Source organism: Rhinatrema bivittatum, chromosome 16 (genome assembly GCF_901001135.1).
Source record: "Rhinatrema bivittatum chromosome 16, aRhiBiv1.1, whole genome shotgun sequence".
Taxonomy (NCBI): Eukaryota; Metazoa; Chordata; class Amphibia; order Gymnophiona; family Rhinatrematidae; genus Rhinatrema; species Rhinatrema bivittatum.
The window spans coordinates 11,336,623-11,364,369 of record NC_042630.1 but is presented as its reverse complement, the minus strand read 5'-3'; the positions used below and the strand labels follow the sequence as shown (position 1 = coordinate 11,364,369).

At 39.6% G+C, this 27,747-nt stretch overlaps 3 protein-coding genes across 3 annotated transcripts; 1 reads left to right on the top strand and 2 right to left on the bottom strand.

The window, feature by feature from the left end:
* Window positions 1–1,943: 1,943 nt before the first annotated feature.
* On the top strand, window positions 1,944–8,231 carry LOC115077263 (olfactory receptor 1019-like). Its single transcript, XM_029579548.1, has 3 exons — window positions 1,944–2,862; window positions 5,807–5,868; window positions 8,187–8,231. Exons 1-3 carry the CDS (start codon window positions 1,944–1,946, stop codon window positions 8,229–8,231), a joined length of 1,026 nt encoding a protein of 341 aa, XP_029435408.1.
* A 2,273-nt stretch (window positions 8,232–10,504) lies between these two features.
* LOC115077262 (olfactory receptor 11G2-like) lies at window positions 10,505–11,446 on the bottom strand. The gene has a single exon (XM_029579547.1). The coding sequence runs from the start codon at window positions 11,444–11,446 to the stop codon at window positions 10,505–10,507; it is 942 nt and encodes a 313-aa protein (XP_029435407.1).
* A 5,184-nt stretch (window positions 11,447–16,630) lies between these two features.
* Window positions 16,631–26,536, bottom strand: LOC115077261 (olfactory receptor 6F1-like). Its single transcript, XM_029579546.1, has 2 exons — window positions 26,245–26,536; window positions 16,631–17,607 (listed from the first exon to the last, which is right to left on the bottom strand). The coding sequence occupies exons 1-2, from the start codon at window positions 26,534–26,536 to the stop codon at window positions 16,631–16,633; spliced, it is 1,269 nt and encodes a 422-aa protein (XP_029435406.1).
* Between the last annotated feature and the right edge of the window lie 1,211 nt (window positions 26,537–27,747).

Here is a 27,747-nt window from a genome sequence, read left to right as displayed (position 1 = left end):
AAGGCTTTGACTATACAGCCCAAAAACCTCCTACAGAGCTTCAACCCCTAGGCTCCAGCAGTAAAATATCTTAGTTAATGCTACATGAGCTCTGTTTGATGTAACATTACACCACTCTTCACACTGATGCTTATTATCTACTCCAGTAAGACAAGTCTTGGTTAGAAGTTTGAAAATAAAAATTATTTAAGAGAGCTAGAAAATTGTACTAGGGTTTTATCCCTGTTCCTATGACTATTTTTCAATTGTAAGCACAAAGAAGTTCTAGAACAAGAGGCCTTGATGTGAGGCCCAAAGGCGGTAGTCTCAGGAGTAACATTAGAAAATATTTCTTCATAGAAAATAATGTTAGATGCATGGAATAAGCCTTCTACTGGAGGTGGGGAAGATGATAACATTAACAGAGTTCAATAAAGCATGGAAGATATACAGAACATCCTTAGTTGTGAAGAATTGAAGGGAAAGCCAGAGATGAACATGGATTCATGGCATTGTAAGAAAAAGTAAATTTGGCCAACTAGATGAAGCTTCTAGTGTTTGTCTTCTATCTAAATCAATGTTTCTGTATTTACAGACATAGAGGTGGATATGGCCTTTGGGAAAGAGACACAGAGGTGCTGTGCTTTTCAAATAAGAATAGAATGTTCTTGAAACAAAAATGCATGGGATTCTGCGATAATGCAAGACCTGAAAAAATAAATATGCATGACAGCTCTCCAGTAAAGATGATTTATAGCCAGCAGAGGAGTTTCTATAGGCTGGGTTATAGTGTGAACATAAATGAGGGTCTGAGTAACATCAGAAATTTTTTCTTCACGGAAAAGATGGTGAATGCCTAGAAAGGTCTCCCTGCAGAGAATGTAGAGACAAAAAAACAGTAATGAAATTCAAGAAAGTCTGGGATAGGCACAGAAGATCCCTAATTGAGAAGAAAGCCAGAGATCAACTGGAGATCTGTGGCAATGCACCAGAAAGTAATTTGGACAAACTAGATGGCCCTTACAGTCCATATCTTCCATTAGATTTCACATTTTTAACTTCTGTACCATGTATAAGCCTGTAGCTTTAAAATTATAGTTTAATAATTATGGAAGAGGTCTTTTGTAGTGGCGTTGAAGTGATATTATGGTTTTACTATCTAAAGAATGAATGAATGAACAACATTTTTATCAAAATACTGTTGATTTGAAATTTAAGCTTTGGCAAAATACAGGAAATTGTTCACAGATATAGGGGGTAGCTCAATCTCTTGTCAAGATGTTCTTTAAAAACTAATTCTGAGAGGTATTTTTAAATCTTGTTTCTTGAGCAATTGAAGATCTATTGTGAGATTGACAATTGCTAATCCTAATCTTATGTTATTTGGGAGCTAGACAGATGGACAGATGCCCACAACAAAGGGGGTCATTTTCAAAGGAGTTACACATGTAAATGTGACATACTATCGTAGCAATTTTCAAAAGCTATTTACTCGAGTAAAGTGCACTTACTTGAGTAAATCCTATGGACAATTCAATGGCATATATTGTAGCAATTTTGAAAAGCCCACTTACTTGAGTAAAGTGTATTTACTCGAGCAAAAACCAGTTTTGCTCGAGTAAATGCTTTTTAAAATCTACCCCACAATGAATAGCATTTTTCAAATTTTTGAAATGTATTACCAAAAGCTGTTGGCAGTAGAGCTAGAAAATACTTTGAGAGAGCTGTTGGACCTAGCTGAGCCTTGATAGTAAGAAATTGGGTGCAAATGTATAAGGAATGATCTCTCTATTACCTAAGAACTGGGTCTGTTTACACTTCCAAAATACTTCAAAATTCCCGGTAGACATGAAGCTTAAAACTGAATTCTCTTTGTGTGCAGCTTAGAGTCATGGGATGGTGGAAAGTCTCATGTACATAAACTTTAGGTTTTTTCCATTACTATTCTCTCTCTCAGATAGAAGATGTCCATAATGAAGAGTGAAAATCAAACCATCTTAGGTGAATTCATCATCCTGGGCTTCTACAATATGCCCCAGATGAAGTCATCATTTTTCGGACTGTTTCTGATGATCTATATTGTAACCATAACAGGGAATGCCACCATCATCTTGATAACTTTGCTGGACTCTCAGCTTCATTCCCCCATGTACTTTTTTCTCCGTAATCTATCCATCTTGGAGTCCTTATTCATCTCTGTCACGCTCCCCAAGATGTTGGAGGACATGCTATTCAAAGATAAGGGCATTTCCTTCCTGGGCTGTGCAGCACAGATGTATTTCTTCCTGGCATTGGGGATAGCAGAGTGTTTTCTGCTGGCAGGGATGGCATATGATCGATATGTGGCCATCTGCAATCCCTTGTACTATGCCATCATCATGAACAGGAAGCGCTGTACTATTATGGCAACTTTTGCCTGGGTCACTGGGATTCTTCTGTCCACAAGGCAGACCAACCTGATGTTTTCATTGCGTTACTGTGGACACAATACCATTAACCACTTCTTTTGTGATATCCCCCCATTGCTGAAGTTGGCTTGTACAGACACCTACATGGTGGAGCTAGAGATCTCTCTGTACAGCGTGTGTGTGTTAATGACCCCCTGCTTGCTTATACTTGTCTCCTACATCTGCATCCTCGCCCAGGTCCTGTGGATGCGTTCTGCTGATGGAAGGCGCAAAGCGTTCTCTACCTGTGGCGCCCACCTTACCTCTGTTACATTGTTCTATGGCTCTACCATTGTGGCCTACTTATTGCCCAAGTCCAGCCACTCTGAGGACAGTGATAAGATGCTAGCTCTCTTCTATGCAGTGGTAATACCCCTGCTTAACCCAATGATCTACAGCTTGAGGAACAAAGAGCTCAAAGCAGCACTGAGAAGGAGGTTAAGAGGCAAAAGGATTTCTTGAATGTCTGTAAAGTTTATGTTATTATTTCAAGGAACTAATAAGTTTTAATATTCAAGATAAGCAAAGAAATTATAAGGAAAATATTGACATTTCTGAAACTATTTTGAAGTCTATGTACGACATTTTTTGAAGGAAAAGGGGAGGATATGACAGAAACATTGAAATATTTGACATGCTTCAATAAAGTTTTCCAATCAAAAGTAAATTTAAGAGCAAGGGATCATGATTTGAAGTATAATTAAGGAAGCAAGTCTCAGAGGAAACCTGGGGACATATTACTTTACTGACGGGCTGGTAGGTGCTTGGAATAGCTTTATCAGCTTAGATGCTAGCAATCAAAATCATTACAGACACAGAGTGGTATTGGAACAGCAGGGGGAGGAGGGTACAGAGTGAAAAAGAAGAAATGAGGGAGGAGATTCGAATGACAAAAATAAAATTATGCCTCAATGAGTGGTTTTTTTTGTGAAATTTTCTATAGCTAAATTCTGCAAACTATTTTTCTACTGATTTTATTTGCCTATAGGTACCAATAGAAAAATGGCGCACTTCATTTTGCAAATAGTACACAAATGTTTTCTCAATGTAGAACATCAACCTCATTACTTTTGAGACTGAAGCAAGAAAACAGGTTTCAATATTGCCTTTTCTAGAAGAAACAAAATATCTAGCACTTCTCACCTAAGGGTTTGATTTGAATTGCTAGAATTTGAAATCATTTTAAAAGCCAGGATTTACACACCTATATACCCACGCGTGCACCAAAAATAAGGAGACAGAAAAGGGGCGGTGTCAACGGTTGTGCATGGAACTCCGTATTTTAAAACCAGAGGCCACAGCGCATGGCAGTTTGTTAGCAATGTAAATTTACTGCTGATCCTGATGAGGAGAAAGTCTGTAGATCTCTCGTTTTAGGGCTTACATCACAGGGTGAGGGGTCCGGGTCAAATGGGGATCATGCAGGATGAAGAACCAGAGAGGTCCGGATGACCTCAAGATTGACTGGGGAAATGGTGGACTAATTGGAAAAACTGGGAATGTCCCTCGCATGAGCATATTTTAAATTTTGTTTTCATATATAAGTTAAAACCAGCAAAGTCCTATGGAATATACGCAAACTAGGTTTGCTGCAGTGAGCCTGTTTTAAATAATATGTATACAAGTGCATGTATGATTTCAAATTCTAGCGCCGTGCCCGCTCGTGAGCTGATATTGATTTTGTATATCATCGTTCGGTGAAGCCATCACAACATGCTACCTTCAGAACTGGAGATTGAATTTGGCCATGCATGCACACTTGTTTTAAAATATGGAGTTAAAAAAAATAATTCAGATGTGTGAAAGTAAATGTGTTTTAGTATATTGCAATATATATATGTATGTATCTAAATATGACAGTGTGACTTCTTCTGCCATGCATCATTTCTTTAATCCAGGTCTTTGACTATTCTTCTCATTTCCAATAGTATATTTTTATTCACAACTGTCTTCTTTAAGATGCAGGATTATTATGTACGTTTGAGTTGCACAATCTCACCGTTGCACAGGGTAGCTATTTTTAACATTAATGTTTGAATTATAAACAGATATTCCCATCCCTGCAGTGCAGTCTCCTCGTTGATTCTCGTTTGTTACTGATGACGAGCTGCCTTTGACTGTGTCAGTTTTTTCAGCTACTATGCAAGTTTATTTTAATATTTCCATGGAAAATTACAGTTACCAGCTATGAAAATGCCTGGCCACTGAGAATGTGACTCAGTTAAACAAATGTGCTTCTGTGTAAGTGGTACCAGTAATGTGTTTGCTGCAGAACGCAAACTACTAGGAGGAAGATACTAGAAAACTGGCTTTTGTAAAGAAGATGGAACAAGACCATTAATAACTTTAAAAATCAGTGTAAATATTTTAAACTATATCTGTCAATCAACTGGTAGACAGTGGAGTTTGGCCTGGATCAGAGAAATGTGAGCATGTAACAGTGTGCCTGAGACCAAATGGGTTGATTAATTTTACATAAGTTCTAGTACATTAATTTTAGATTTCGGCAAGCCCAAATGCAGAGAATTACAATAATCTAATAAATTAATGACTAACACTTGTGTTATCAGCTTTAAGCCTGAAGAACTTAGAAATGACAGAGTTTGTGAAGAGCCCCTGACTAATGATTGTGAAGCCATAAAAAAAGCTTAGAGTCAACCAGGATACCCAGTTTTCTAACTTGTATGTAGAGATGATTGCAAAGTATCAACTAAAGTTTGAACATCCGCATAAGCTTGTGCCTCAAGAAGTGGGACCTATCATTCATGTAACTGATCAATTTCAAGAAGGAGCATGTAGCTCTTGTCCAGGAATGAAGAGAGAACAAAAGAAATCAGGTAGTGGACCAGGTCACATGACTGAATATAAGATTTATAAGAGCTAAAAGAACCCCAGTCATCCTGTGTGAAAAAAAAAATTACACTTCAAGCTTACAATTTAAAAAGAAAGCAATTTACATATACTGTTACGGGACTGGGCCGTGTCCCAGTCCCTCCTCCAACCTCGGGGCTGGCCCGGCCCGCACGGATTTCTCTTCAGCTGCGTAAGCCCTATTCGCACCCTGCCTCGGCTCTCCCTGTGCGAGGGAGACACCGTCGACTCGACGCTCTTGGCCCCGCCCCCTAGGCACGCGTGCACCCGGGGGCTGAGGCTTTAAAGGGGCCAGTGCGGGAAATTCAAGAGGACTCCCTGGATGACGTCAGACGCTGCAGGGTATTTAAACCCTGCAGCTTGACTAGGACGGGGCCTAGCAACGAGGTTCTCTCAGTCCCCTGAGCTACTACTTGCTGCATCCGGATCTTGGATCACTTCTTCAGACTTCTGGCTTCTGACCCGGCTTCATCTCCTGACTTCATCTTCAGCTTCTGCCACTGGTTTTGGTTTGACTTCTGACTTCTGGCTTCCGACCCGGCTCCATCCTATGACTTTGATTCCAGCTTCCGCCCCTGGCTTTGGCTTCGCACCCCTGGCTTCTGACCCGGCTTCGTTCTTGGACTCCATCTTCGGCCTCTTCCACCTCCTCATGTATCCGGTACTCGCTGGCCCACAGGATTCTCCTAAGTCCCAGCGGCTCGGGCTCTCATGGGCTCCTCCCGGGGGAGCCACAGGCTTCCGAGGGTGAAGATCCTTCCAGCCTCCTGGGCTCAGTCGGCCTCATCGTCCACCTCTTCGGCCGCTGCCCGGATCCTTGGCCGCATAGGGTCCCGCCTATGTCCAAGAGGTCCGGGTTCCTACGGGTTCTTTCTGAGGGCGCTGCAGACTTCCAGTGGTGAAGTCTTCTCTGGAGTATCTTCAGCACCGCCTCCCGGCTGAGACGCTTCCGGTGGGGTCCCACAGTATACCATCTAGAGTCTCAGCCGGCCCAAGGGTCCACAACCGTAACATATACAAAGAAACAAAACTAAAATGAATGCACATGCATATTATTTTGGGTGTTTAGCAACTGGATTCAGAGACTTCTTAATTTTTGTTTAAAAATATGCTTTGCAAATTTTGGATTATGATTATTTTATTCATTAAAATTGTTTTTTTACTTTCTGTGCAAGATTGTCTTATTATTTAATAATGTTATTTCTTTGTTTTGTTTATAAAATAGTTTGCAAGTCAGTTCCTAGCTGAATTTAGTCAAATCATACTAACCTGGGCAGAAAGCACTCACATTATTTTCAAGCTGAAGTAGGGAGCAATGAAAGACATTAAGCTCACATTGTTGTCAAATGGCAAGCATCTAAAAATAAATACCTAAAAATAAGATATTTCATACCTACCTTGCAGAAAAAACAATCAAGCCAAGTAAGCGGTATGCACTCCTTGGTTACTCCATGGATACCCTCCACTTCATTTTCCAGACTGCCGTGTCTTATGGCTGGCATACCCAGGCATCTAATATGAGATTTGATATGTAGTACAGTGCTGAGTAAAAGTTTGTGAACCCCTTAGGATGAGCTGTATTTTAGCACAATTCATACCTAAATATAATTAGATCCTATTCTAAACCTTGATAACCCCACTGAAGTAATAACACAGACAAAAAGGACATATTTTAATTATTTATTCAAACAAAAAAATTCAACAATAAACATCCTCGTGTGAAAAAATACTGTATGTGAACTCTTCATTCAGTAACTGGTGACACCTTCTCGAGCAGCAATAACTTCAATTAAATGTATTCTGTTACTGTTGATCAGCCTCTCACATCATCCTTGAGAAATTGTAGTCCATTGTTCCATACAGAACTGTATCTACTCTGTGACATGTGAGGGCCTCCTTGTATGAATAGCTCACTTCAGCTCTTGCCTTAACACTTCAATAGTGTTTATGGCAGGACTTTCACTTGGCCAATCCAAAACACAAAATCTCTTCCTCTTCAGCCACTCTGTAGGAGATTTACTTGAATGTTTAGGGTTGTTGTCTTGCTGCACGACCCACATTTATCTTAGCTTGTGTTCATGGATGGATGCCCTGACATTCTCCTTTAGAATTTTCTGATAGAAAGCAAAATTCATGGTTCCATCACTGATGGTAAGGCACCAAATTCCTGCTATAGGAAGGCAGCTCTACATCATGATACTTTCACCTCCATACTAAACAGCTGAGATGAGATTCTTACTCTGGAAGGCAGTGTTTGGTTTTTGTCAAACAAAATGTTTGGGATTTGTGACCAAAAAATTAAATTTTTGACCAATTTGTCCAGAGAACATTATTCTGAAGGTCGTATTGGGGCCTACTCTTACCTTTTGAGAGCATGGGCTATAAATATTTCAAATAAGTAAATATGGGTTATTCAGATTCTTTTTGGTGAACCTGAAGTGGGTTTTGTTTTTTTTTATTTATCATTTTTATTAGTTTTATATTTTTCAACAAGCACAAAAGGTGACGAACAGGTAGATCTAGTACCTCTGCCGTCCAGTAGGTACTATTAACAACATTATAACTGTATAATATCCTAAAATAATGGAAGAAAATCTACCTTAGATAACACCAACAAGCATTAACAAGAGTATAATATACATATGTCACTATTGTATATACCTTGCAGAGATCCCCAAACAATAGTTCTTTACTTCTACCAAATCAAACATACCTCATTCCCCCCCACCCCCCACCCCCCCTCCACACATACACACACAAACACAAACACACCCCCAACCTTTTGGTAGAGTGAGATCGAAAATTGTTTTATAGGACGTATGGCAGGCAAATATACATTACAGATAAGACTAATTGCCTTTTATGTAAGTTTGTCCCTTATGTCAACAGGAAGCAAAGAGAATAAGGGTCTCCAAACAGCTCAGAAACCATTAAGTGAGTTAGGGCATGTGTGATCCACTGAACGATATTCCAGCAGAATTAAGTCCATCATTGCCAGTTTCCAAATGTCCAGTAGAGGGCCAGAACTACCTAGCCAAACTTTTAAGTTATCCTTCTTAGCCATTAATCAGCATTTAGAAAGAAGTATTTTGTGACGCTTCTTGACAATAACAGTTTTCCGGAGATAACCTAGAATACAAAAAGGTTCAGCCAGGCATGAGTGGGAACACCCAAAGTAGTCAGAAACATTTTTAAGGAGCTCCAGAAAATGTGAATATACAGACAGCTCCAAAGGCATTGTAAAAGGCTTGCTGTGTCTACTTTACATTTTCCACAAGTATTAGAGATTGTAATGCCTGCTTTGAAGGCCTTAAGCAGCCAAAAATAAGCCCGATGATTGATATAATACTGCATCTCTCTCAGGGACACACTTCAGGCAGCCTTGTGTAGCAGTAATGAACAAGAAAGTGGGTGTCTTTTGTAGACAGCAGTGTTTTCTTCCTGGCTGTCCTCCCATGAACCCCATTCACCATTCAGTTTTTTCCTGATGGTTGATGCAAGAATTCTCACATCAGCTGCAGTTCATATCTCATTATTCATCTAAAATGTAGGCGCATGTCAGAGGTGCTTCTGGGAGGAGTTAAACGAGCTGGCTAACAAATCTGGATAACTGTGATATTTAGAGTTAGCTGGATAACAAATCCGGATAACTCTGGTCATGCCGTACACCTGTCCTAAAATTGGCCAGATAAACGTATCCGGCTATCTATATTCAATAATGTGGCTGCACCACTGAATATGTCTAGAAAGTTAGCTGGCTATGTTTAGCCAGCTAACTTTACAATCCAGGCAGTGAGTGAATATTACCCCCATAATAAATATTTAAAAATGTATTAATGAAGAATTAACAATAAAGTAACAATCTAAACTTAAACAAAACAAATAGCAAAAGAACAGCAGAAAAATGTAAAAAAAAAAGAAACATTTAAAAAAATCAAACAGAATTTTTCCATATATGAAAAAGCATCAGATAACACCAGCAGCCTGCCGGCATGCGATCCTCCGACACAGCGGCAATGACCGCTATGTAGGAGGCCTCTAACCCCACACCCAGACCTCCCCGCCTGCCTACACCCCACCCCTAGACTGCCCCTTTTGTAAAGCCCCAGGACTTACACGCGTCCCAGGGCTTTACGCTCTTTGCCGGGCCTTTTTAAAATAGGCCCGACGCGCATAACCCTTTTAAAATCCGGCCCTCTATTTGCTCTTCTCCTTATCTCCCTCCCCACCTCCCCCCTCCAGCCCCCTCCCATACACACACGCACGCACCCACAGTTCCAATGCTGTGTGGATTAACGCTTTGATTTTAAAATTATTGCCACTTTTAACTTCCTAAGATTTCCTCCTTACTTTCCAGTGCTTGCTTTTATAAGAAGCTCAATATTGAATCTTTAATTGTGGTGTTACGTGCTTAACTTTCACAATTTCAAATCTATGCATACTCTTTTAAGTATAATACGCAAACATTTGAATGTCTGCATGCTATATCTTTACAAAAAGGAATGGCATTAAAAGATGATCTGGGCCCAGCTTGCCTATTCCTTTCTGAAAATCCTCAGTTATTTACCAATTGTGTATTTTCATTGAAATAGGAAAATTAGAGACTTAAGCAGGTTTCAAAACACATGCACAATCCCATCTTTTCATAATTGCAGTGCTGATATAATAACAGGATTTGTTTCAGTGTGCAGAACTCATAAATGCTTAGGGGCAGATTTTAAAAGGGTTACACGCCGAGCCTATTTTGCATAGGCCCGGCGACGCGCGCAAGCCCCAGGACGCGCGTATGTCCCGGGGCTTGAAAAAAGGAGCGGGGCGGGGGCGATCCGGGGTGGGGGCGTGGCCAGAGGCCTCCATAGGGCCTCTAGGCCGGGGGATCCAAGTGCCAGCGCACGCAACCTATGCCTGCCCAGAGGCAGGTGCAACTTGAAAAATAAAGGTCGGGGGGGGGGGGGTTTAGGTAGGGCTGGGGGGCGGGTTAGGAAGGGGAAGGGAGGGGAAGGAGGAGGGTGGAAGGAAAGTTCCTTCCGAGGCCACTCTGATTTCAGAGCGGCCTCGGAGGGAACAGGGAAAGTCATCGGGGCTACCCTAGGGCTCGGCGCCCGCAAGGTGCACAAGTGTGCACCCCCTTGCATGCATGTTATAAAATCGGGCCCTTAACAAACATGAACATAACATATACATATTGCTCACCATTTCTGGATTCTTCAGGTCTTCATAGTCTTTCTACTCCATGCCCTTCTCAGGGCTTCCTTCATTTCCTTGTTGCGAAGGCTATAGATCAGGGGGTTCAACAATGGAATTACGATGCAATAAAAGACTGAAATGCCTTTATCGAATGAAAAAGATGTTTTGGAAGCAGCTGGTCTCCCATATATGAAAAAAAGCGTGCCATAGTACAGGGTGACGACAGTCAAGTGAGAGCCACATGTGGAAAAAGTCTTCTGCCGTCCCTTGGCAGAGGGGATTCTCATGATTGCAGAGAGGATGAAGCCATAGGAGGCAGCTATGAAAAGGATACAACAAATTATGACAATCAGTGAAAGGATGAGGAAGACAATCTCAATCAGGGAAACATTAGTGCAAGACAGCTTTAAGAGGGGTGCGATGTCACAAAAGAAGTGGTCGATAGCATTTGGGGAACAGAAGGACAGTCTGGAGATCCAAGCCACTGGCAAGATGGGGAATAGAAACCCTCCCAAGTAAGAGAGAGCAGTTAACTGGCCACACAGCCTACTGGTCATGATGCAGGTATAACGGAGCGGGTTACAGATGGCTAAATATCGATCAAAAGCCATGACTGTAAGGAGGCAATCTGCTGTTACACCCAAGGAAAAAATAAAATATAACTGAATGATGCATGCAGAAGATGAAATGGTTTTATCCACTGAGAGAGCAAGTGCAAGCATTTTAGGAATGGTGGTGGATGTGTAAAAGACCTCCACCAGTGAGAAGTTACTCAAGAGGAAGTACATGGGGTTATGAAGACGGGGCTCCACCTTCACCAAGAAAATGATATTGATGTTGGATAATATGGTTAGAATATAAATTGCTAAGAATAGAATGAAGAAGATGGTCTGCAACTCCCATCTCTCTGGGTAGGCAATAAATATGAAATACGATGTGGTGGTTTTATTTATTCCATTCATGATTGTTGTGTATCTATCTGAAAAAAAAATATGAAATTGATTCAGATCATAACTCTGTGAACCTCTGAACAGTTGTGGTGAAATGCAAATATTTTTTTCTATACCTGTAAACATTTTAAGTTTGCATTTGGGCAATACCACACATTTTAATTAACAATAATATTGAATTAAGAATAGCAGAATCCATTTTTTAAATGAAATGTCTTCTCGTTTTGCCTCTGGTTAACTAGAGGAAGCAAGAGTCATCACAAGTACCAACATGCGGTAGCAAAGTCCTCAGCTACTGGTAGGCAGACTCAAACACTGCCTCCCAAACACACTAACCCAGAGACCCTGTACCACCCCTAAAACCCAAACCCTGACAGCCCTTCCCAACCACAAACATAGACAAAGACTTTTCCAGCACCAAAACAAAAGACATTCATTATAATATGTCCTATGCAAACAACTTCTGAGTTCTGTATGAGAACAGCAAGGTGAAGTAACCTGCTGAAGGTCATACAGATATTGATGCTTGGGGGAAATGAAATCTCCAAGGTTTCAGAGGAAGATCTTTCAACCAATCCACCCATCACTTGAAAGATTGCAACAGCAGTGGACAACCAGAACCAGCCATAGGCTTGTAACCAATCCCATCATGAGCACCTGCTGTTGACTGCTCAATGCTTTAAGTTCATTCTTATTTGCAAAGTATATACAATGAACCTCAGAATGTGTTGCTGGTTATGAACAGGAAATTCATATAATCTTTGTTCTTCCTCCCGCAAAGTCATTTTTAATACCTCCTGATAGGACACAGGGGAAGGTACAAGTGAAGCCAGGTGTGCTAAGCCAATAAGGAGATGTGAAAATTGTGGGGGTTAGGGGAGAATATCACTTCTGTGCTTTCAAAAGCAAACTCTAGTGCCACAAAGATGGAAACATCTTTCTAAAAGACGTATTTCCAAGTCACACCTGTAGGGAATGAAAATGAAGAAGTGTTACGTGCACTTCCTTCAGAGTCAAAATGACCCAAAAATATTTGAAAGATTTTAGGCAACTTTCTTTATAAATCTTAAATATTTATTAAAGTTTACAGATTAGAGAAAGCCTGCCGATTTTTAAAAATTTTATACTAAAAATCTTTCCTTTTTGTAGTGGTTTTGCCTCTGAAAGTCTCGCACCTGTTTTTCAATGCTTTTGACTCCCTTCAGTAGTTTGCCATTCATAAGCTTCCCATAAGGTATAGAACAACAAATGTGCTTTATTATTTTTTTGTTCAAACTACCTCTTTGCAGGGGCAGAAATGCTGTTCTGGAAAGGCGCTATTTGAAATAGAGAATATTGCATAACCCAGAATTCAAACATTTAAAATGTAATTTGAGCACAAAATACGTACTTTTCTCTGTCTGCTGTAAAACCTGCAGCTGGAATAAATAGATTAACTGGTCCATTGTCCTCCTTCCTACTGAAACATTTATCATTTTCTGAGAGTGAAGCATTAGATTTAGGTTGTTTGTGCTTCTCAATTGTTTTCTAGGTTTGACAACAATTGAAAATAGCATTAAGGCACCCCCTCTCTTTTATAATAGATTTATTTATTTATATATAAATTCCCTTTCCAGAAGTGCTCATGGGACCTGTTAATAAAGCATTAAATGATATATTAATAACCGTTGTCCCCTCCAGGTTTGTGATTTCGGGATTCTGTAGGCCCCTGTGACTCTTCACATTCTAATCCCATGAGGTTGCCTCAGAACCGAAGCAATTAATTTAATTAGATATGGGAATTCTGGGGGTACAATCTCCAGGGGATGATTCCATTTGGATCAAAGAAGTAAGCACAAGGGAAGAAATACAACATGCCAGGACCTTTCAGAGATTAACAGGAAGAAATTGGCAAGAATGAAGTGACAGAAGTTGATTTCCCCACATCCCGCTCACTGAATAATTAAACAAGGTAGCACCATTGATAATTAGATATTTTACTTCATTGACATTTAGTTGATCTGCCCCCCCAAAAATGCATCTACTTAGGCAATAAAGGAAATCACAAGTAGCATGGTATCATGCTATTTATTTTATTTATTTACCAGTTTCTATTCCATTAATTCCAAAATGGTCAAAATGGATTACAAAAACATACACATTAAAATTGATACATAAAACAGTAAACATCAATTTTCATAAAATAAAAATAGCAACATAACAAATATAAGCTTAAATCTTGGTGCATAGTTGTTTGGCTTTAGTTTGGGTTTTTGGTTTTTTTTCATTGTTTTAGCAGAGCAGCTGGGGAGGGAAGGGGGTAAAGTCAAGAGCAATCATGAACGACCCATAGCTTGAACCTGCTAGTCCTGGATTCACTTTTTATAACCTGAGGCACATGCAGTATTCCAGGCTTCCCCATGGTGTTTGACTTTGCTGGGTAGGAGCTTTGAGGGAGTACAGAGACTCAGACAGAGAGTGAGAGTGAGTGATCTATTGTGAGAGTATTTATTTATTTATTTGAAAACTTTTATATACCGGTATTAGTATGCATACATCATACCGGTTCACATTGTAACTAAAGGCAGAAATTACAATCAACAGGGAGGGGAAAACAAGGAGGATTATACAAGAGCAGGGGGCATAGAAATTAAAGCATTAAAACTGTAACGAGCTATTTAGAGGACTATAAACAAGTTTAGGCAGGTTATTTACAAGAGTAAAAGCAGGGGGCATAGAGATTAGCGCGTTGAAGCTATTTACAGGAAAGAATACAAATTTAAGTGGGTTACTAACAGGAAAGTATAGGAGAGGGTTCAGGAGGGCAGGGGTTGGTAGGGGAGGGGAGGGGGAGGAGTAATAAGTTCAGGTCAAGGGGGGGAGGAGGTGAAGGTTAGTCAGGGTAGGCTTGTCGGAAGAGCCATGTTTTAAGTTTTTTTCTGAACTTGGAGTAACATGGCTCCAGCCTGAGTGTGGTGGGGAGGGCATTCCATTGCTTAGGGCCTGCAATGGAAAGGGCGCGATCCCTGGTAGAAGTAAGGTGGGCTTTTTTTAAGGGGGGAATGGAGAGGGTGCCTTTATAGACAGTACGGGTGGGTCGTTCGGTGCGTATGTGACAAAAGGGTTCATCTAGCCAGTTAGAGTTGTATGTGTGGATGGATTTGTGAACTATGGTTAAGGTTTTAAAGAGAATTCGGGATGCGATGGGGAGCCAGTGGAGTTCTTTGAGTATAGGAGTGATGTGGTCAGCTTTCCGTGAGTTGGTAATGACCCTAGCGATAGCATTTTGGAACATTTGTAAGGGTTTGGTGGTGGAGGAGGGTAGGCCAAGGAGGAGGGCGTTACAGTAGTCGAGCTTTGATGAGAGGGTGGCTTGGAGTACTGTGAAAGTGAGTGATCTATTGAGTGTGTGATGGTTACGTATCTTAGTGCTTTACTGTCCCCAAAATTTGTACTATCCATTTTTACCCTTTCATTCATTCTTTCATTTGCATTTGGAACCCTGTTTTCTTCAGAGAACCCAAAGTGCTTTGCAACAATATATTAAAAATAACACTAGCAGTAAACATACAATAAAATATCACAATACTTGACAACACATTACTTCTAAAGCCAAAAATAGCCCTTTCCAGCTCATGTCAGCCCCTTCCTCATGTGGGCTGAGAAACAGCTAAGCCACCATCCCACTATTATACACCCCAAAAAATTCTGGCACAGCATGTGGAAGGAGACAGACCTTCAGTAACAGTAGAGGACCCAGAAAACTGGATTAAGAGAAACAATGGCCGCATGATGCAGTCCATTCTCTAAATGGGGCCACTAAAAGGAGCCAATCCCCTTTGGTGGTGACCTGGGCCCCCCACCCCCTCTCCTGGAGCTGGAATGGATTTTTACCCTGCCAAACTGACAATGATATCACCAGTGGATCGGGTGCACAGCCTGGCTCCCAAGAGAAGCAGGAAAGCACAGACAAGTGTTGCAAATGTGGGCCCCCAAGCAGACATTATTTCACTTTAGTTCTGTAATTTTTTAAACTTACTTTTTTTTTTTTTTAGCGTGTTTGTGCATGTTTGTGTTTGCTTATTCACCCACTCAGTTCATTCAGTATTTCCTTTGCCCTTCCACTCAGCCCTTATTTCTTTTTCCCCTCCCCTCCCCACTACATACACACACACACACACTTCCAGTTCCATTTGTTTTAACTTTTTGGGCTTAAAATATTTTGGGTTCTTATGTTTCTCTTTTTACTTATTTATTGACTAGGCTTTTCATTATTATTATTATTTTGTTAGTTTTCCTGACCTTTGCATTTGAAATCCTGCTGTATTTGTTGTGTGGCACGTCAATGCCAACACCTCATACTCATCAGACTGACCGACTGATCCTGTGTACAAACACCCACACTCCCTATACTAAATAAATAAATACCCTTCCACCCCTAGTGATATCCTTCCTTCTTCCTCTAATAAATCCACTATGCCGAGTGTTAGCGGTAGACGTGGGAGAGACAGAGGAGAGAAGTGGGGAAGCACTGTAGTACTAGGCTGCAGTGGTACTATTCAAATATCTGATTTTGTCTGGATAATGCCAAAGTCACCTCAACAAATGAACTGAATATTTACACCCTACTGTATACTTTATCTATATTTTATTTTTGCTTTTGTTAAATTTGCTAAAAGATTAGCATATTTAATTGTTCATTTTGACTTCTTAAGGTTTCATCCATTCTTTCCAGTGCTTGGCTTCAAAGAAAGATCAATACCTCAGCTTTAATTGTAGTGTTCCATTCTTAGCGTTCCCAATTTTAAATCAATCTATATCCTTCATGTATAAGGTACAAACATTACATGGTTCATATGGGATCGTTTTACATAAAGGAATGCAATTAAAACAGTGTTTCCCAACCTTCTCCTAGAGGCACACTTATCCAGTCGAGTTTTCAGGATGCCAAAATGAATAGATTTGCATACTCTGGGTCTCCAATGTATGCAAATCTATCTCATGCATATTCATTATGGATATCCTGAAAACCCAGTTGGTTAGGTCTACCTACAGGAAAGGGTTCAGCTTGCCTACTCCTTCCTGAAAACCCTCAATTATTTAGCAATTATGTCTTTCCTTTAAATTAGGAAAATTAGGGGCCAAACCAGCTTTAACGCACATGCACAATCCAATCTTTGGATAATTACAATGTTGATCTAAAAATATGATTATTATTCACCATTTGTGAATTCTTCGGGTCATCAAAGACTTTCTACTCCATGCCTTTCTCAAAGCTTCCTTCATTTCCTTGTTGCGAAGGCTATAGATCAGGGGGTTCAACAATGGAATTATGATGCAATAAAAGACTGAAATGCCTTTTTCAAAAGGGAAAGCTTTTTTGGAAGCTGCTGGTCTCCCATACATGAAAAGAAGCGTGCCATAGTACAGGGTGACAACAGTCAAATGAGAGCCACATGTGGAAAAAGTCTTCTGCCGTCCCTTGGCAGAGGGGATTCTCATGATAGCAGAGAGAATGAAGCTATAGGAGACCACTACAAACAGGATGCAACAGATTATGACAATGAGTGAAAAGATGAGGAAGACAATCTCAATCAAAGATACATTAGTGCAAGACAGCTTTAAGAGGGGTGCAATGTCACAGAAGAATTGGTCAATAGTATTTGGGAAACAGAAGGACAATCTGGAGATCCAAGCCACTGGCAAGACAGGGAATAAGAACCCACCCAAGTAAGAGAGTGCGATTAACTGGCCACATAACCTACTGGTCATGATACATTTATAACGGAGAGGGTTACAGATGGCTAAATATCGATCAAAAGCCATGACTGTAAGAATGCAATCTGCTGTTACACCTAAGGAAAAAACAAAATATAACTGAATGATGCATGCAGAGAAGGAAATGGTTTTATCCACTGAGAGAAGAAGTGCAAGCATTTTAGGAATGGTGGTGGATGTGTAAAAGACCTCCACCAGTGAGAAGTTACTCAGGAGGAAGTACATGGGGTTATGGAGACGGGGCTCCACCTTCACCAAGAAAATGATATTAATGTTGGACAGTAGGGTTAGAATATAAATTGCTATTAATAGAATGAAGAATATGGTCTGAAGCTCCCATCTGTCTGGGTAGGCAATAAACACGAAATACGATGTGGTAGTTTTATTTATTCCATTCATGATTGTTGTGTATCGATCTGGAAAAAAATGGAAAATAAATTCAGAAATCATAGCTCTGTGAACTTCTGAACAGTTGAAATGATCAGAAAATATTTTTGTTCTAGACCTATAAGTATTTTGAGATTCATTTTCAAATGTAGGTTCTGATTCATTAAGCTTTTTCCTATAGACGCAGAATGGGGGAAAAGCCTTAGTGAATCAGGCCTATAGTTGGCAATGTAGGTTAGCTGTTAAAGACATATCTGGCTAACCTAGCAGGGATGTTCAGTGGTGCACCAATACTGCTGAATACACCTGGTTAAAATTAGCTAAGTTATCTGGCTAACCTTAGACATTTTCAATAACAGGTCTAAAGTTAGCCAGATAATTTAGCTGGATAATTTTGATTATTGCTACTTATCCAGTTGCACCCCCGGAATGTCTCTTTTTCATCTGGCTAGTTTTAAATTAGATAATGACTGATCCAGCTAAAATCTAGTCAGATAAGGGGCTTTATAAACCGAAACTTGCCATTAAGTTGGATAACGTTAAATGATCTTTCTTAATGGCTTCTGGATACTACCTCTTTATTGCTACAATTTGATAATACTGCACATTTTAATTGACTATAGGATTTTATTTATTTATTTATTTTTTAGAGCAATCTACATTCCATCCAATTCCTAGCACATCTGTTATAGGTTGATTACAATGTTTTAACATAATTGAAAAATAAAACAGAACATACATAATCAATACAAAATAGCATATAAAATAGGTATAATCTAAAATCAGCAATAAAATATCTTATAAATTACTAAACAAAAATAGAAACGAATCTGATCCATCAATCCGCACTAACCAGATAAAAAGTGTCTTTAAATAAATATGCTTTTAAACACTTCCTGAAAGTTTGGTACTTTGTCATGTGGCATAAGTCGAGCAGTAAACTGTTCCATAGTGATGGATTGATTAATGAGAAAGCCCACCAATTTGTTTCTTAAAGTCAAGTTTCTTTAACACTTGGAATAGTTAAAAGCTGCTGATTGGCAAAATGCAAAGAATGGGAAGGAGAATATAAATGTATCAAATTCTTCATAGAAATAGGAGCCTCCTTATATAGTCAAGATTTTAAACCTAACTCTATGCTCCACTGGGAGCCAGTATAGTTCTTTCAAAATAGGAGAAATATGTTCTATGATGGGGCACCCAGACACCAATCGAGCACCAGAATTTATTTAACTGAAATTGTACAGGATAAAGATTACATTTAGGCATGCTGATGTAAATGGCATTACAATAGTCAATGATATCACAAATGCCTGGACAACTGATCTAAAATCATTCTTTTCCAGAATAAATTTTAAGTGACGTAATTTATGAAGTTTAAAAAATCAATTTCTCACAATGTTAGGCTATTTCTTCCCATTTTCACTCTGGACTGTTACCTAGAGGAAGTGAGAGCCATCACAAGGATCAACATGCATTACCAAAGTCCCAACTACTGATAGGCAAACTCAAACTTTGACTACCAAAGCAAACACACTAACCCTGAGACCCTGTACCACCTCTAAAAGCCAAACCCTGACAGCCCTTTCCAACCACAAAAATACACTTTTCTAGCAGCAAAACATAGGACAATAATTATCATATGCCTCATGCAAACATCTTCTGACTGCTATATGACAAAAAGGAGGGGAAGTGACCTGCTGAACGTTATAAATCTTCAGAGGGATAGCCATGTTAGTCTGGTGTAGCAAAAAAAGACAAGAGTCGAGTGGCTTCTAACGGACTGATGAAGTTGGCTCTGTTTTTGAAAGCTCATGCTTTAATAAATTAGTTAGTCTATAAGGTAACACTCGACTCCTGTCCTTTTGATGAAGTTTATGAAGTTATTCATGCTTGGAGGAAATCTCCAAGGCTTGGAGCAACATCTTCCAACCAATCCACCAATCATTTGAAAATGGCAGTAGCACTGGACAAACAAATCCACTAATAGAGGGAGAATAAAGAATATACAACAGTAATATACAAAATTTTTACAAAATCAGTTTCACAAAGTTTAATCTGCCATAAGACTTAAAACGATACAATCATGTATAAATAGAGTCATATTACAATATCGCTGGAAAAATAAACCCCCGTTTCTCCAAGTTATAAAATCACAGAATTATCCACATACACACATACTCACTCATACCAAACCCTTCCCAAAAGTAAAATACAAAAGTACAAAGAAGCTGCGAGATGAAGAGATCAAATTACCATTTATCAAGTTTCCAATGGAGATGTTCTTAATCATTTCTTTAACGTATTTAACAACTAGTATCAAAAAAAGTATATAGATGACCACTTTAATGAAGATATTATTCCACAACTTCTTCCTTCCTCCTTCTCATACTGTACAATCCATGTACTCAAATGTGCCCGACAAAGAATTCTTCATTTCACCTTCAAACATAGGGCTTCTTCAGGGGAAACTTAAGGTATATCCAAACCTTTAAACAACATACATGATTCAGCGATTTATAATGAACAACCACCCTTCAATTATATACCAAACTCTTCCTACATACTTATTCAGGGTGATGATTATCCCAACTTAGATGATCCACATATTGTCATTTATATATCCTTGATTCAAAATCCATGCCATAAAGCAAACCACTTCACATCCAGTGATATATGTTCTCAAACTGCAAATACCAATAAGAATACAACATAATCAAGACAATAATCACACAACAACTAATATAATGTAAAATCCATGGAATATCTACTCTGAGCTTCAGAAAAAAAAGAAATTACCTTTAGCTCACATCGATGCTGACCTCCACCAAAAACACGGCAATGGTCCAACGTGATACAAAGTAAGCATGACGCCAAATGTCTATTATATACGTGTGCTGTCCTCACTAACACATTCTAATTCAATAATCAAATAATTTATAAAAAGGCAGACCACACAATTTGATTATTTAACTCTGCCAGACTAAGGGTGTGCCATGAAAAAATGAATCATTGTTCCAATCTTAGCAATCTCTGTGAAATATCACCCCTCATACTAAGCTTAACCTGGCATTTAATAAAAAAAATTTAAATCATCTATAGTATGAGCCCTGTGCACCCAATGATCCACTAATGCAGCATTTTCCTTCTTGGACCTAATGCAGTTCTTATGTTCAATTATTCTCAGCCTAATTTATATTTATTTATTTATTTATCGAGTTTTATATACCGTCGTTCAGTTTCGCATCACAATGGTTTACAAATTTCAGAGGGAGGGGTGAAATAGAAGGGAAGTACAAAGAACAGCAATAAAGTCATGTATAGGTACATGTGGTAACAGGTAAATGAGCAGTCAGGTCAAAGAACATTGTGGTAAGGGACCATAGTAAGTAACAATAAGGTGGCAGTTAACAATCAATGGGAATAGTTAAGTTCTTAGTTGTTGTTGTTAGGTGTTCATGTTGTTATATTGTCTTTGGGGAACTGAGCATATTTAGTTCAGGTTGGGTGATCTTTTGCGAGGAGGTTGTTGGTTGACCATGGGATTCTTTGTAGTCTTTGATGAACAACCATGTTTTTAAATCCTTTTTGAATGTTTTTAAGTTGTGTTGCATTCTTAAAGTAGTCAGGAGAGTATTTCATAATTTGGGGCTGGCGAGGGAGAAAGCGTTTTCTCGGGTTGTTGTGAGTTGTGCTGTTCTGGCTGAGGGAAGTTTCAGGAGGCCCTTGTTGTTAGATCGAAGATTTCGATGGGGCTTGTGAGGCATGATGTTTGTGGCTGACCAGTTTGTTTGATCTTTGTGAATTAGTTTGTGCGTGATGGTCAGGGTTTTGAACTCTATACGGTATTTTATTGGTAGCCAGTGTAGGGATATAAGGATGGGTGTTATATGTTCACATTTTTTTGGTGCCTGTTAGGATTCTGGCTGCAGTGTTTTGTAGGATTTGGAGTTGTCTGATGTTGGAAAAAGGTAGACCAAGTAGTAGAGAGTTGCAGTAGTCGATGTTGGAGAAAATGAGCAGTTGAAGTACGGTTCTGAAATCTTCTGGGGTTAGAAAAGGTTTTAGACATTTTAGGGTTAGCAGTTTGTGATATCCCTCCTTAATCCCTCCTTAATTTGTCTCTTAGTCTGCCTGTCATAAACCAAATTACACTGTCAAACAATCACATAAATCACACATTCAGTGTTAGAAGAAAAGACCTGGTAATACATAAGGATATTTCAAATGAGGAAGACAATACTCCTGCAAAACAAGAATGTGTGCACATATCGAACATGATCCACAACAAATCTGTCCCTTTAAATTATCAGCTGGCACTAACTCCCGGGTTGTGTGCACAAATCTATGCCCACCACACATACCTACTAAAATCTGGCCCTTAGAGTATCCGTGAGCTAAAAATCTATCACATAACATCTGAACTTGAATTTTATATTCTGCAGTAATTGGAACATAGTCTACGAAATCTAAGAAATTGGCCAATAGGGATATTTGCCCTCAACCCCCTTGGATGGAAACTTGAATTATGTAATAATATATTCTTATCAGTAGTTTTCCAATATACCATGGTACAAAATTGTCCATCATGTTTATAGATAGGAATATCTAAAAAAGTAATGGTAATATGATGACTCGTGATGGTAAATAAAAGATTAGGATCAACTTGATTAATCCAGATACAAAAATCATGGAAACTCTTATTCTTCCCTGTCCAAATCCAAAAAAAGGTTATCAATGTAACTTTTCCAAAAACTGATGTTACTAAAATATACTGAAGGGTATATTAACTGTGCCTCAAATTGATCGACACATAAGCCAGCCACATAGGGCCATAGGTGACCCCATGGGAATCCCTTTAATCTGTAAAAAATAAAATGTTTTATAAGAGAAATAATTCTGCATCAACGTAAATTCAGATAATTGTAAAATAAATAAACATCTTTTAGATGATATATCCATACTATGGATAGCTTTTTCAATAACGATATCTTTATTCAAGTGATGTCATCTATATACTTTTTTTGATACTAGTTGTTAAAGACTTTAAAGAAATGATTAAGGACATCTCCATTGAAACTTGATAAATGGTGATTTGATCTCTTCTTCTTGTACCTTCTTTGTACTTTTGTATTTTACTTTTGGGAAGGGTTTGGTGTGAGTGAATATATTTTGATGTGGGTAATTGTGTGATTTTATAACTTGGAGAAATGGGGGTTTATTTTTCCAATCTTATTATAATATGACTGTATTTACACATGATTGTATCCTTTTAAGTCTTATAACAGATTAAACTTTGTAAAAACTGATTTTGTAAAAATGTTGTATATTAATGTTGTATATTCTTTATTCTCCCTCTATTAGAGGATTTGCTTTTTGATATATGAGGGAGAGTATTTTTATCCTTCATTTTTTGTATACTTAGTAACAGCCAGCCATACATATTCCTGCTTGAAAGTAATCCCACCATTAGCACCTGCTCTCAGCTGCTCAGTACCTGAAATATATTACTTTTTGCACCATATAAGCAATGCACCTCAGACTGTGTTGCTGGCTAAGGACAAGATATCCAGATAAATGGTCTTTGTTCAACTCCTGCTATTCCATTATTATCTTATTAGACTATTCATACTTCCTGGTAGAACACAGGAGAAGGTCTCGGTGAAAGAGAATGTTCTAGGCTGAAAAGGAGATGTGAAAATTGTAAGGGTGGAGGAAGAATATCACATTTGTACTTCTAAAATCAAACCCTAGCACCACAAATGTAGAAACATATTTCTAAAATGTGTCCAAACCATTACCTATAGGGTCAAAAAGGAGTGCCAAGTGCACTTCACAGAAAGTGAAAAAGACCAAAAAATATTTGAAAGATTTTAGGCAATCTTCTTAAAAAATCTTAAATATAGATTATTTAAAGATTAAGGATTGGAGAAAGCCTGTTCAGTTTATTTACATTTTGCAATTAATTTGTACACTGTTATAGCTATTTTGGCTCTTAAATCTTGCACCCAGTTCTCTTTCCCTTCATTAGCTTCCCATATAGTATAGTGCTACAGACTTACTTTAACATTTATTGTTCAAACTAATGCCTCTTTGGAGGGGGAGAAATGCTGCTCCAGAAAGTACAATTTGCAAGTGGAAATGTTGAATAACCCAGAAATCCATCAACACATAAGTAAATTGAGTGTAAAATACTTACGTTTCTTTGTGCACTCTGAAACCTGCAGCTGGAATAAATAGTCTAAGTGTTCCATTGTCTTAATTTCTACTGAAACATTTATCAGTTTCCAGGAGCGAAGCACTGGATTTATGTTGGTTGTGCTTCTAAATCATTTTCTAGCTTTGACAGCCATTGGAAATAGCATCAAGGTCCCCCCTCTCTTTTATAATTTTTTATTTATTCATAAATTTATTTATTTACTTATTTTAACTACCTTTCCATAAGTGCTCTTAAGAACTGTTAGCATCAAATGATAAGGTAACCATTGTCCCCCTTCAGGTTTGTGATTTAGAGACTCTGTAGACCCCTATGACTCATTATGTTTTAATCCCAAGAGGTTGGCTAAGAACAAAGACAATTAATGTAATTAGATATGGGAATTCCGGGACACAATCTCCAGGGACGTCCTTGTGGGTCAAAGAAGTAAGCACTAGGGCATTAACAGGGACTTTCAGAGCTTAAAAGAGAGCAAAAGGTAAGAATGAAGTGACAGGAATTGTCTTCCCCAAATCGTATTCCATGACTAATTAGCAAAGGTAGCACCATTGATGATAACTAGATATTTTTCTTCTTTGTCATTTGTCGATCTGCCCTCTAAAAATTCATCTACTTATGCAATAAGGCAATCACAAACAGTAAGGAGGCATCAAAACCCCCAAGCCATCATGAGAGAGGCAAAGGAAGGACAGGACAAAATAGTTGTATGAATGGTCCAAAGCAGTGAAAGCACCAAAAGAGCAGAAAAGGCAACTGAGGCATGAATATCCTCAAAGCAATATCAAAGTGGGAAAACAGTACCCTTAGTGGCAGATGTTCTCAAAGGCACCATGAAAAAAAAGCCAGGAGCAAGCCTGGCAGTAAGAGTGTAAGGCTTAGGGGGTGGAGTCCACACCAGAAGGGGAGGAGTCAGGGCGGCCTCGGGGCGGAGGTGTGATCGCTGCCGGCTTTTGCAGGCCCGACCCCCCCCCCCCCCCGCTTTGCCCCCCCTGCCCGTTCCCCGTTACCGCCGTATTTTCTAAGGTCTGCGACCTTAGAAAATCCAGGCCTTAGATAGCAAGTGTAAAACCAGAAAAGACATGGGATAGAAGAAGAAACTTGTTTTTTTTCTCTTCTTTTTTCGCAATTTATTTTGGGGGAAAAAACACCTCATTATAACCAATAAAAAGTAAAATGGGAGAATTAGGCAAACAACACTGAAACATCAAAACCCCCAAGGTGTAGCATCAGGGGCATTGCATCTAGGCAGAGTAGCAACAAGATCCTCAAGAGGACCAGGGCAGCAAGGCAGAGCAACAGCAAGACCCTCAAGAATAGAGCATCAGGGACAGCTAGACAGAAACAGCCTAATTTTAATTCCCTGGCGCACATCAATACCAGGAGATGGGCGGGTGGCCAGGCCGTGTGCGCACGCCGAGCACATTTTCAAAGCGGCCCGGCCACGTGCATATCTCCCGGCATGCGCAGAAGAGCTGGGTTTACAAAAAAGGGCATGCACGGGGTTGGAGTCTGGATGGGGTGGGGATGCGAGTTGGCACCCACGTGCACATGCATGTGCTGATATAAAATTGGGAATGCATGTGTATGCAGGTAGCCAATTTTATAATACGTGCATCAATGCTTGCATGTTATAAAATCGGCGTGTCCATGTGTGTGTGTGCCGGGAACCATGTACATGAACGCCTGCATGGTTCTTTGAAAATGTACCCTAAAGGCTGCAAGAACACTAAAGGTGCTTTCAGTCATCTTACCACTTGCGTGGAAACTCTGGGAAACTCAGGAAAGGGTGATTTATTTTCAAGAAGACCAAATTTCATATCGTCTTGCATCAGCCTGGAATAATGGGGCATCATGGTATCCCCTGCATTGAGAAGAGTTGTTTGCTGAACATGCTAGTGGGTAGAAAAAGCTCTGGCAGACCACGGATTTGTATGACTAATATTCCAGTGAATCTTGTCCTCAATGGACAACCATGTCCTCAATGGGTTTTGTTGCATGGCGTGTCAAAGAAATTTCTTCTAGTGTCTCCTTTGCTGGGGTGGTCAAGTGTCTTTATTTCAACTGATTTAGATGTGGCCTGTGTCAAGAGAGATGACTCTGTGGGGGCAAGGTGGCTGTGGTGTATTGAGGTGGAATTGGTAAGAAGGTGATGCTCATGCTCACGCTACCTTCTGAGGTGGCCATGTTTTCCTGTGTTACATGCCCACTGCGCCTGTTCATGTGCCTTAGCTGCCAGTATCTTCTTCATGTAAGTGAGGTGCTAGAACCAGAAGGTGAGACCCCCCTTTCACCTGGGGTCACAAACCATAAGTATGTATGTATTGTTTCCTGTTAGAGGTTTCACTCACTCTAGCACCTGCTGCTTCAAGGAATCCAAAAACTGCAAAACCTCTGCTTTCATTCCCTCTTGCTCAGGGAAACCCTCCTAATTTTTCCTCTAAATATTTACTATGGAGATGACCCTGCCCAGGATAGCATTTCTGGAATTCAAATCCTTCTTGACATCCTTGAAGGGCTTCAGGACGTGTATCAGTTGTCTCATAATTATCCAATATTGATGCTCCAGGGGGAGATTCATAGTGCATGCCATCAAGTTGAATGAGCCGCTTACGAGGCATCCCAAAATCCTCCTGCTTCTCATGGAGAGGATGCCCTCCCTTCACATTAGGATGAAAATGCACCTCTCTAAAGTCCTTCAAGGCTGGAATGACATGACCCTTGGGGCCCCAGCCTTCGGGCATCCCTCACTGCCTGTTGCAACATATGTACAAAGCAATGGATCCCTTGATGGGCCCCCATTTTTTTTCTAGCATTATTAGATTTACACCACTGGCTGCCACGAAAATTCCCTTGCATGAACATTCCTGGCTCTCTGGTCTAACTTCCAGTTCTCCAGCATCTTTCTTATGACTGTTAGGTTACTGCATGAGATACGGTTGTTATCCATCACCTGGTTAGACAGCACATCTCCCACTTGCACCCTGATGCTCGGTCCCTGCTAGAGCTGTTTGCCTGCCTCTGTAATGGCCAGATCCCACTTGTGTACCGTCAGGGAGAGATAGGCACTGGGGTAGTTTGCATGGAGCTACCAGCCATAACAGTTTCAGGTATCAGTGGCAGTATCTATTTGTACTATACCCCCAATAGATTACATATCGTTAGTGTTGTTATGTCACTGCTAATTTAATGAAATATACAGTACAAAAGTATTATACATGTAAGGTAAACCTTCACGTATAAATGGACAAGTTCTATGACACACATTAAATATTATTTATTATGTAACTATGTAACCGGATTTTACTGGCACTATGTTATGTTAATTGATATTACCTAATTTAACTCTTAAATTTACTTTACGTGCCTATCTGTAAACCGTTGTGATGGTATATACTGAACGACGGTATAGAAAAGATTTTAAATAAATAAATAAATAGATGGTACAAATGTTCTGGTTGTGAGCAGCCGAGTCTTGTACGCACCTCCACCTGCCCCCCACTTATTGCAGAGCCTCACATGTGTATTCCACCCGACCCCTGCTGCATAACTGGCTGCATGGCGGATCGTCCGAGTGCTTTATGAGACATAGCCGGACAGTGGAAGGGGGCCTACTCATACACCGTAGTGCTTCTCTGAAGGCAGTCGGTCTGGAGCTGGATTAACTGGAGAGTGAAATGGAGCTCATATGTGATTCAGTCCCTGCCAATAGACAGGCCACACATAAGGCCAAGCCTATTATATATATATATATATATAGATAGATAGATAATATTGTGATATTATTAAATGATATATTCATTTTATAATGAATATATCATTTAATAATATATCATTTCAGTCGAGCCTTTCCCTGTTCTTAGTCCAATAGCATGATTCAGAACTGTTCCCATCTCCACTGTAATTAAACAAGCACTAAGACACTAATACGTCATAACGAAATTGGCTCCTTTGC